This window comes from Suricata suricatta, chromosome 2 (genome assembly GCF_006229205.1).
Source record: "Suricata suricatta isolate VVHF042 chromosome 2, meerkat_22Aug2017_6uvM2_HiC, whole genome shotgun sequence".
Taxonomy (NCBI): Eukaryota; Metazoa; Chordata; class Mammalia; order Carnivora; family Herpestidae; genus Suricata; species Suricata suricatta.
In genome coordinates, this window is record NC_043701.1 from 45,625,243 (window position 1) to 45,637,040 (window position 11,798).

At 49.5% G+C, this 11,798-nt stretch overlaps 1 protein-coding gene across 1 annotated transcript in view; it reads left to right on the forward strand.

Moving 5' to 3' along the window:
• The window catches only part of SCRN1 (secernin 1), a 60,466-nt gene extending 51,130 nt beyond the window's left edge, over positions 1-9,336 (forward strand). Inside the window, exons 7-8 of the mRNA XM_029925735.1 lie at positions 2,712-2,892; positions 5,348-9,336. Coding sequence (XP_029781595.1) covers positions 2,712-2,892; positions 5,348-5,506 — 340 coding nt within the window. The 3' untranslated portion in view covers positions 5,507-9,336. The remainder of the gene's footprint in view (positions 1-2,711; positions 2,893-5,347) is intronic.
• Positions 9,337-11,798: the final 2,462 nt, after the last annotated feature.

Genomic DNA, 11,798 nt, shown 5'->3' on the forward strand with positions numbered 1-11,798 from the left:
CATGACACTTGTGTCAGACAAAGTCAGATACTCGACCGACTGAGCCACGCAGGCACCCCTGCATAAACTTCTTGAAGTCAGAGTTACAAGCTAATGGACTGCATGAACAGTATTTCTATATAAACAGAAATTTAGAGGTTTAGAAGCTAGAAGGGGACTTAGAGATCATTTTAGTCCCAATGAGGGACACAGAGGAAACACAAGTGTCCCCATATTGGTCAGAGGAGAAAGGATTCGCACCCCCCCCATTCTGAGGCCCAGCCTGGTGCCCTGCCCCCACTGCCATGAGTCGGACAGATCTGGGATCCATGCTCAGCCTGGCGAGTTATGCCAGACTGTGCCACTCCTGGCCCCCCAGAGCCATGGTTCTTGCCTGTGGGGCTACCATGTCAGGACGGTCCTGAGATGCAGAGTAGAGTAAAGCCCTGCTAGTGACCCAGCCTGAGCCACCACACTGCCCAGCGTAAGACTGCGAAGGGCCCGGCTCTGACCCCTTCTGGCCAGCGCAGACCCTGCGGCCGGGAAGATGCAGACTGTGCAGGCCCCGGGCTGTGCAGCTGGAGCCCCAGAGCTGCTCTCCCACAGAAGGGTCTCTGCGCTGGCCAGGAGGCTGCAGATGAACGTCTGCTGGCCAGCGGTATGATGGGTGCTGACTTTTCAGGAGCCGAGAGCTGTTGGGCCCTGAAGGGCAGATGCTTGCCTGCTGTGAGGCCGCTATGTCATAAGAGACCAGAAAGCCCCAGAGGCCTGGACTCTTCATTCCCACCATTTTCCTCCCACTTCCCCACCCTTCTCCCTCTGTTACCCTTTTCCCGGGACCCCCTCAGCCTGCAGCCCTTTTGCAGAATCAACTGAATGACTAAATGGAGAATTCAACATTGTATAATCAGACTTGCTTTAGACACATCTAAGTTTTGCCATCAATTCCTTTCACCTTCAATGGTCATCTTTTCAGCATTCAGTAGAAGAGCCAAAGGCCTGTGGATGTGGAGGAGGCTGTAGGAAGTGGCACTTTGTGCTTCCTCTGTGAAAGGCAGCCCCCCTACCTCCTGGGGAGGGAGGGTCCATGAACAGGGGACCTGGCACCAATCCTTAACCAGTCCCACCCCACTTCCCCAGCTTGGAGTCTGAAGGTCTCACTGCTTTTAATATTCAAATTAACTTGGCCTGAGCCCAGTCTGAGTGACTTCAGGGTCTTAACTCTCTTGAGCCCTCTTTCCTGTGATATCCTCAGGGAGCTAACCCAAGAGGTTACTTCTCATAACTTTCCACCAAGTCACTTTTACAGAAGACGTACATTAGGACAATACCTGTTTCCACGAACTGAAAGAAATCCCAAGAGGCTTTTTGTTTTTATGAAATGGTAATTGCTTCTTTGCTCTATACCATTTTGGCTTACGAGAGAGGCTTCATAGAACATTCTAGCTTCAGGTGGGAGGGGAGGTGGGAGCCGGTAACGTTGTCCCTAGCCCTGCGCCCTCACACTTGGTATATCGCCAACCCCCAGGGACCTTGTTGACACACAGATTCTGGTTCAGCAGGATGGGTGTAGGGCCTGAGGGTAATGCTGGAGCCTCAGGTCCAAGGCCACAATTTGGGTAGCTGGGGTCATTGGTTCCTAGTCCTTTTCAGATTGTGGCACACCTGAGGGTGTTTGTGTGGCACACTGGCAAGGCTGCCCTGGCCGCCTCGAGCCCCGCCCCCTCAGGGCTGAAGGAGCCAGGATCCCGGCTCACTGCTCACCCACCTGAAGCGTGGAGTGGCCCAGGCGCACCAGTTTCGAGGAGAGAAAACAGCGCGCATCTGACCGGTACACATGGGGGTCTGTTTTTAGTCGTCTCTCTGCTGTTAGTGCAGGTGCTGCCCCATGGTGTGGCTGCAAGCAGCCATCCTTGGGGCTCAGGAGCCCTGCTGGGATGCAGCACTGCTTTATCTGGGTGCAGAGAAGGGAGGATAAGCCTCTCTCCCCAGTGTTCAGTCAGCTGTCGTCTCCACAACGCCCTGTTGACTCAGGGTCCCAGGATGCAGTACACAGCTCTTTTGGGGTGTGTGTGTGTGTGTGCGCATGCACATGTGTGTTCACATGTGCCCAGGTATGTCCATAACCGTGCATGCAAGTGTGCATCCACCTCCCACCCCTACAGCCATGTTTCCTAAGACACACCGTCCTGGTAGAAGAGCCAAGTGAGTTCTTAGCCACCTCCTATGCCCAGGGCCCCTCGCTCACACAATGTAGCTTGTTCTCTGTGGGGACTCTGGGAACCTTTTATGTCATCTGCAAATCTGGTAGAACCTAAAAAAAAGACATGGGGTCTCAGGCCCCTCCTTTTCAGGAGGCCACCTTCCAACAAGCCACAGAAGAGAAAGGCAAACCTGTTTCAGCACAGATAGATGGCCCTTTGCTCCCTTTTCTCCTAACACTGCGTGTCTGTTCGCCTTACTTTATGTAACTGAAAGGGGCCTCTCAACCGTTCTTCCAGGAACAAAGCAAGTCTGTTTTGATGTTTCCTCGCTGTTAGTAGAAGAATTTGCAGCTGGTACATGAGAGTTAGTTTTACTAAAATATTTACTAAAATATGCAGTTGTGTCTGTCTTGGTGTCCACCCACCAGCCAGCAGCCCCCAGGAGCTGGCTCAGGAAACGTTTGTTTGCCGAATGACAACATGGCCCCTGGTGTCCTCATGCCTCAAGCACCTCTCCTTTCTCTCCAGGTCCATATTCAAGCCTTTCATCTTTGTGGATGATGTAAAACTTGTCCCTAAAGCACAGTCCCCCTGTTTTGGGGACGATGACCCTGCCAAAAAGGAGCCTCGGTTCCAGGAGAAGCCCGACCGCCGGCACGAGCTCTACAAGGCCCACCAGTGGGCACGTGCAGTCATCGAAAGTGACCAGGTGAGCCTGGGGGCGGGCTCGTGGGGGAGGCCGGAAGGCCACTATCCCACACATTGTTTTCTTCTTCGCCAGCATGCCTCCTTCCAGAAATCCAGGTACCCGAGGCCTTTCTAGAATTCTGCTCTTCACTTTTCCAGCAAGCCTCTTGAAATCAAATGAAATGAAGCCTCCACTTAAAAAACTTTTTTTGTTTATTTTTGAGACAGAGAGAGACAGAGCACAAGTAGAGGAAGGGCAGAGAGAGCGAGGGAGACACAGAATTGGAAGCAGGCTCCGGCACAGAGCCTGACACAGGGCTTGAACCCACAAACCGTGAGATCATGACCTGAGCCGAAGTCGGATGCTTAACTGACTGAGCCACCCAGGCGCCCCTGAAGCCTCCACTTCTAATGTTGTCCTAGAACTCAGTGGGCTAGGAATATCCTTCTTTCACTTACTGTTTCCCTAGCAATTATAGGAATATGCAGTTCTAATGGGGGTGACAGCTTTTCTGCTGTCTAGAATTCTTTGTATACTTTTGGGGGTAAAATGTAGGAGATAGCAATACTTTATTTAAAAACGCAATCAAGTGTTGTTTTTTTTAAAAAAGTAATTCTTCAAAAAAGTTCTGTAGACAGATGGTGGGGATGGATGCACATGAGTGTGAATGTCCTTATGCCACTGCCCTTGCATGGCTAAAATGGCAAATGTCACGTTATGTGTATTTTACTGTAAATTTAAAGAGTTTTTAAAAAAAGATTCTCAAATTTCTAGTCTTTTAAAATTATTGAATTTAATTCTTATTTTAGAGTGAGAAGCAGGGGAGAGGGAGAAAGAGAGAATCTCAAGTAGACTCCACAGTCAGCTTGGAGCCCTACACAGGACTTGATCCCACGGCCCTGGGGTCATGACCTGAATCAAAATCAAGAGTCGGACGCTCAACCGACTAAGCCACCCAGGTGCCCCAAATTCCTAGTTTTTAAAAAAAGTTATTGTTCAAGGTGCAGCTCACCCACACCCCCCACAAAGCTTCGGTAACTAAAGTTATAAGACATCAATTCAAACAAGACACCCACCCAGTATATGCCCACAGCAGCCACTCGTGATGGATTGTGTTTAAAATCCAAGACTCTGTTTTGCTGAAGGGAAGGGGAAGGAAGGTGGCAGTTAGATGCCCATCTGCTTCCCAAGCATGTATTTGCCAACAAGTCTAGTTTGTCCTGAAGAAAGGGACACCTTGTAGATAAATTGGTGTCTGCATCTGCATGGACTGGGTGAGCTTATTTTCTTATGCTTGGCATGGCGGACTATATAAAAATGATATAAAGAAGGGCAACATCAACAGCAAATCCAAGGGATTTCAGAAAGAATCTCAGAGAAGGGCAGCCTCACTATTCATAGACTTTGCCCTTCCTGCCACAGAAATGTCCATTTTGACATGTCAAGGTCCTGTGGTGTTTGTACGTCCATCTTCCCTGCCTACTGTTTCCCTGGACCATGAGTGCTGTTGCTACACTGGCTTCTGTCCAGGGCCATTTACTGCTGTTCCCGACAAGGCCTGTCCTCTAGCTGGATGACAGTAAGCCCGGAGTGAAAACACCACGTGGCGGCGCATGTTTCATGGGTATTTGGCAATGAGAAGGCAGAGGGAGCAAGGGGCGTGTGTTTGAGCAATTCTGCACAAAATGCCAAAGAGATGAAACTGATGAGGTTGGGTGGGCTTTGACATTGAGAAACGACCAGTGCTTTGCATCAGGGCAGTGATAGGAGGTGGTGGATGGCTGCTGACAGCAGCTTCTCCATTCTGGGACTAAGTGGGCACGTGAGAGCTTTGCACTGTCATCTAGTCTGAGTGGAGGAAGAAACTTCACCAGCTCAGAAAGTATGTCGGGGGACAGACATGGCACGGGCTTATTCACGGATCCATTTCTTCATTCAACAAGCATTTACTGGGAGTGCCTACTGTGTCCCAGGCTTTGGAGCACAGAGATGAGCCCAGGAGTTCGTGGTCTAATGGGGGGACTGGGCAGATAGACAGACCCTTACAGGACGGGAGGAGAACAGCCACGCAGAAGTAACGGCATTGACAGGGAGCCCAGAGGAAAAGTTCAGAGAGGCCTGGGGTTGGGTGCACGGTTGACCAAGTACTGAGGAAGAGGACGGTTGGAAGAATGCAGTTAGTTCAGTCTGGCTAAAGAGAAAAGGAGACTTTGGGGGGCCTGGCGGGAGGTGAGGCAAGCAGGAGTCTCGTACTTACGTTATCAAAGGCCTTTCCCGAATGTCACTCAGGAGCCTGGGTTTTATCCTGAAAGCAGCAAGGAGTTAAGTATGCCAGGGAGAGCAGTACCACAACCACACTGGCATTCTAGAATGATCCCCGCGGTGGTCCTGGGGAGACAGATGGAATGGGGTGGGTAGGCCGCTGGAGGATTTCTTGTCCATTGTAGTGACTTTTGCTGTTGCCCTCCTTCCTCAGGAGCAGGGTCGCAAGCTGAGGAAGACCATGCTGGAACTAGAGAGGCAAGGCCTGGAAGCCATGGAGGAAATTCTGACCGGCTCTGACCCGCTGGACCCCACTGAGGTGGGGGACCTTTTCTATGACTGTGTTGACACTGAGATTAAGTTCTTTAAGTGAAGTAAGCATTCCCTCTCCCCTTCTTATTTAAACGTTCCCACCTTTCTAAATTACCAGCAAAACAAACCACTCTCCTGTTTGAGTAAAACGAGAAAGTTCAGACGCGTTCAAGTCACACTCTTGTGTTCTGCCTTGAATCCCAACAGCGTCCCCTTCTTCGACAACGTAGCTCCCCTTCTTTTGCGACGTCACGTGTATCCATTTCCCTGCCGTTCGAGTGTATGGCTCATTGTGGATTTTCAGCTGCTCTCGTTGTGTTTCAGTGACAGCGGACACATCAGCCTTCTCACGGAGGGCGAGGGCTCGTCAGGCCTTCACAGGGGGCTCCCCACTGCTGAGTGTGCGAGAAAAGCAAACTCTATTGAAGTCTCGTTCTTTCTTTCAGTAATGGTTTCTTTCAGGTTACCAAAAGGCCCAGGGCTCCCGTGGGTGTACTTGAGGGAGAAGCTGCCTGGCCTCCCTTCCCCCGAGTGCAAGCCTGTGGTGCAGAATGTCTGCAGACGTGTCTGCCGAAGGACAAAACCAATGGGAAGGAACCAAGGGGGCTCCTCTCTATCCCACCTCATCCTGATTCTCGTGATTCTAAGGAGCCTGTCCTCTGTCCACTGCGTTTGTGTGCGGCGGACCCACGTAAAGCTCCTGCGTGCTGACGGGCGGGCTGGGTAGCGGAGTAGCTAGAATTGCCCGTGTTAGAGATTCGGAGGCAGCCATACTCGTGGCTTCCCCCCATCCCCACGGGGCTCTCCTTGAAGGCTCGAGCCTCTCTCTGCACAGTAGCTCACCCACCCCTGGGCCTTGCGGAGAAACGGTTATGGCCATCTTACTCCAGGATTAAGTAGATGGCCCTGTGGCATAGTTCTACCCCACGAAGCTGCGAATTTCTCCAGCTCACGAGGGAGAGAAAAGGAGAGGCGCTTGGCTGTTCAGATTCTCATTAAAGTAGCTGGGATCGGAGTGGCAACTACATTATCTCAGCAGGGACTTTCATTCAACTGATTTGTTTCCAATGTCGTGTTCCCATGAAGCATTTGACTTACCCCCAGGGCACAGGAGAGCATGTGAGGAAGACCAGATGGGCTCAGCATTGGGAAGAGGTGGCAGATGGATGCAGGAGCAGTTCGCTGTAGGGTAGCGATCCAGCCCCCCAGCCCCCCAGCCCTCCTGCCCGGCTCGTCATATCCCACAAAGCCGTGTACGATGCACCGGGCCCTCCCTGGCCCTCCCTTTATTCCTCACGTCCTAGGAGCTGCCCTCACAGCGGAGGCAGCTGAGGCGGGCAAGTGCAGGGGGGCTTACTGCCAGCTATCAAAGCTCTTAACGCTCTGGAAGGCAGGCAGGGGACAGGGGACATATGGACGTGTAAGCAGGTAAGCGACTGGTGGAAGAACAGTAACCTATCATTCCAGCCTCACCCCTACCCTTTGGGCCTAATCACGCCTCATCACTGGTAGCAGTTTGGAAGTGGAAATACTGTGAGTGTCAGTAATCTTCGAAGTGACCTTGGGTTAGTAACTCTGGACGGACAGCGGTGCATGACAGGCAAGAAGGGCCAGAGGGGACGTGGGTCTCACACACAGACGTGGACACAGAGGGTCACGGGTTTTATCGGAACACACTTGGTTTTACTACCCGCTCTCCTTGAAGAGTGTAGGTATAAAAGCACCACGAGCTTTGGGGTCCAGCAGGTTTGTAGGTTCTGTACGTAAAATCGCAAACAAAAAGCGACAAGCGGTGGGAGATGAGAAGGATGTTTGAGAGCCGAGAGAGTCAGCACAGCTGTTTGCGATGGCTTGTAGTTGCTGTGTCTCATTCGGGGCTTTCGCTGCGGATACGCTCAGGGTCTTCTGTTAGATGGAGCCACCATTCTCAGAGCTTCTGTCTACAGGTGCTGAGTCGGGGAGGGGGAGGTGTGGGGGTGACGTTTTAGGTACCTCACCCTGCCTAAGTCCACCTGCTCGGTGGTTATTTAAAACAAGGTGATGTGGTAAGCCACCCTAAAATTCCACCTCTTATAGAAACATGTCATCAGACCAGACATGTCTGAGATAACCAAGGTGACTCGGGGCTTACCCAAATGTCTAGTGAGAATAAATTCCACAGGGGCCTGCTTTCATTATTATGGCCATTTCCTAACCACTGTGAAGTGGGAAATACAATGGCTACTTCTCTTAGGGGACACTGACTTTTGTCCAGCATCTCAAAGAAGGGCCAACCCTAAATGAGAATTGTCTGGGCTAAAGGTGTACGTCACAATTGTGATGCCCCAGTCTTACCAGCAGGGGCTGTGGCAGCCCTCCATGACTACGCTGGGCAGAAGTCCCGACGGGGCTGGGACACTTCCGTCAGGCACAGAGGGGTCTGTGTGCAGTCAAACCCCCAGTAATAGCGTGGATGAATTCTTTGTGCATTGGGCGGTGTGGAGAAAGACAGGAAGAGAGTAGAGAATCTGTTGATGCGGCTGTACTCACTTCTAGTGACTTTTATCTGCTTGTGTCAACTGCTTGAAATTTGTTCTTGGATTTTGAGCAGGCTCTTGTGGGGGATGTTTCTTTTTACATTCTCCTAACAGACTCTGCTGTTGAAAAATTCTTATCATTACACGGATAAATTCTTGACCAGGGATTGCTTTTTCTAAAGGCAATGTGGAGAAAATGAATATTCAAGATGAACTAAGAAAATAATGTTTAGAGGTCAGTGTGTAAATAGCTTCCTGAAATAACCATTTGTGTGTCCATTGAGACTCAGATGGGGGAGCCATGCATGCTTTGTGCAGAAAGAGGACATGGCTGTAAAGGGTGGAATTTCTGCCCCAATCCCATGCCCCATAACCAACATAAGCTACTTAGTCTTGTCTAATAGTTGCCATTGCCATAGATAAAGACAGCCCTCATCCTCTAAGAGGGGCAGAGGCTCCAATAAAAGTAAATTAGCAAAGCAGAAGTAGTACTCTGCGTTCTTGGAGGTGGTTCGGAACTTTCAGTAGAATAAGCAGATACTTGAAATTATGGTGATCCTTTAGTGCCGTAACATAAGACACAGTGTTATTATTAGACAGTCTTCCTTACAAGCTAACAGAGCAGGTGGATGCCGATTAGATGTTAGCAGTGAAGTTCCTTCACGATGGGTGAATTATTAGGTATAAAAAAGAATGATCAGCCAGGCAAACCACTTTGCTCCCTAACCTACGTCATCCCACACTGGTACAGGTGTTACACAGCTCTGGCTGGCCCCAGCAGGGAAGCCAGGGGGGACCAACGTGTTCGCTATGACACCATTCACTGCATCCTTGACTAAAGAACAGTCAAGTCATTTGTCAGGGAGGTCTTTAGCTGGGCTCGCAGCTTTAGGAAGGAAGCACATGGAGGAAGGAGGGAGGGGAGCCCCCCCTCGCTGGCCGTTCCCCTGGAGGGGGTGGAGTGGCAGGTCACAGGCACCTGCTGTCCCAGCACGCTGTGCCTCCCTGTGGTTGCAGCGTTTCGTTCTGCACGGCCCCAAGCCCCAGCTCTGCTCCCACGGTTTGTGTCAAAAGTGCTTTATCTGAGCGACTTCCAACATTCCGAAATGTCACATGCAGATTTCTAATGGGAATGAATATGTATGTGTTTGCAATCATGTTGTGAGAAGTTCCATGTGTGAGCCGGAAAATGCTATTGGCAGGGAATACTAACAAAGAAAATCATTCTGTTTCCTGCAGTGGGAACTGACCGTGTAGTCTTAACAGCCTTTTGTACAAATATCGATGAACCTGATAACTTCCCTATCCAGTGCTTGCCCTTGGAATTGTCTCAAAATAACATCAAGCATACAATAAAAAAAAAAAAACCCTGGAATTAGTGTCCTTGTGTTTCATGAATAAGTGTGGGTGTCAGTCACAACAGAGAAAATGCATGAAGGGGGATATATTTTTCCAACTGGAATCTTCATCAAACCTAATCAGCTTAGTGTTTCCACCATGGTGTGCCCTTCTGTGAATAACTTCACTCTTTGCAAATAAACACAAAAGCACAATGAGACACCCCTTCAGACCCTTCAGGATGGCTACCATCAAAAGCAGAAAATAAGTGTTGGGGAGGGTACAGAGATGTCGGAGCCCTGTACAGTATTGGTGGGAGTATAAAATGGTGTAAATGCTGTGGGAAACAGTCCTCAAAAACTTTGAAAAAATAGAAGTAGCATATAACCAAGCAAATCTACTTCTGAGTATATGTGCAAAAGAATTGCAAGCCAGGTCTCAGAGATATTTTTATACCTGTGTTCATAGCAGCCCTACTCACAATGGCCACAGCGTGGAAGCAATATCAGTATCCACAGAGATTTTTCTAAGTGAGATAAGCCAGTATCAAGAAGGCAAATATTGTACGATTCCATTTACATAAGGTCCCAAGAGTAGTCAAACTCATAGAGCCAGAAAGTGTAACGGTGGTTGCCAGGGGCTGGGGGGAAGGGGAACTGTATTTTGTCTGAGCGGTAGAGTGGGGTTTTTTTTTGTTGTTGTTTTTAAGTTTGTTTATTTATTTTGAGAGAGAGGGGGAGAGAATCCCAGGCAGGCTCCACACTGTCAGCACAGAACCCACTGCGGGGCTCGATCTCACAAAGCGCAAGATCATGACCCAAGCCAAAATCAGGAGTCAGTTGCTTAACCAACTGAGCCACCCAGGCGCCCTGAGAGTTTTAGTTTTGCAAGATGGTAAGAGTGCTGGGGATGAGTTGCACAATAATGTGAATGTACTTAACACCACTGAACTGTACACTTAAAATTTTTTTTTAATGTTTGTGTACTTATTTTGAGACAGAGAGCAAGCAGGGGAGGGTCAGAGAAAGAGAGGGGGGAGAGAGAATCTCAGGCAGGCTGTGCACTGTCAGTGCTCCGTCTCACAAACCATGAGACCACACCTGAGCTGAGATCAAGAGTCCTACACTTAACTACCTGAGCCACCAGGCGCCCCTGAGCTGTGCACTTAAACATGGTTATGATGGTAAATTTCTTACCTATATTTTAGCACAATTTAACAAACAAAAAAACTGCACTAGAAACAGAAGTCTAGATCATTAGAATGGCTGCTGCCTTCTGTGCCAACGGTCTTTAGGTTATAACCATAGCAGCTCCGAAAGAGGAAAAGGTGCCACTTAAGACAAAGGCCAGCTCTCTCCACTCTTGTGACCTGAAAACGGCAGACTGTTTCCATGATTTGGTCTCCACCACTACAGGCAAAAAGCAACTGAATACCTTGTTTGTGAAAATAGGACTTAGTCACTGTCACAAGGTGATCTGTGTCACGGGTCAAGGTCAGAGTAGATGACTGCCTCATTGATATGACAAGGAACTCCTGGCTATTTAAATTTTATTTCCAACCTTTTTTTTTTTTCATAAACATAACCTTCTGCTACAAAGCTCCAAGATGAAAGAGCATAAGTTGGCTGCGGCTGCTGTAATAAAACACCATGAACTGGTTGGCTTAAACAGAAATTTATTATCCCACACGGGCGCCTGGGTGGCTCAGTTGGTTAAGCGTCCTACTTCGGCTCAGGTCATGATCTCACGTTTTGTGGGTTCGAGCCCCGCGTTGGGCTCTGTGCTGACAGCTAGCTCAGAGCCTGGAGCCTGTCTTTGGATTCTGTGTCTCCCTCTCTCTCTGACCCTCCCCTGATTGCACTGTCTCTCTCTGTCTCTCAAAAATAAATAAATTTTAAAAAACATAAGAGAAATGTATTGTCCCACAGTTCTAGAAGTTCGATATCCCAAGCCAAGGTGTGAGTGAGGGCAGTTCCCTCAGAGGCTATGAGGGACAATCCGTCTCTGCCTCCGCCCTCACTTCTGGTGGTCTGCTGGCGGTAATTTGGCATTTCTTGGCCTGTGGCATCACCTTGACTCCGTCTTCCTCTTCACATAGCATTCTCCCTGAGTATATGTACGGGTCCACATTCCTTTATTACAGGGACACCAGTCACACTGGATGAGGGCCTGCCCTACTTTGGTGTGACCTCATCTGCACTAACTACACCTGCAACCTTCTTCCCAAACAGTGTCAGAGGTATGGGGTGAGGACTTCTACATATGAATTTTTGGAAGACATCATTGAGCCCATAACAGAACAGGCTCATGAAAGATGCCCAAAACTCTGGGGCGCAGTGTAAGAATTCAGATCTTGCCTCTGGAGTCCACGGCCCTTCCCATGAAGCCGCTTCCCTACCCCTTCTAGTACCACCTCTCCCACCCTTAACTATCAGAGGTGCCTAAAATGACAGCTTCTTCACCTCTGTAATCCATGGCTTTGAAGTTCATCATCCCCTC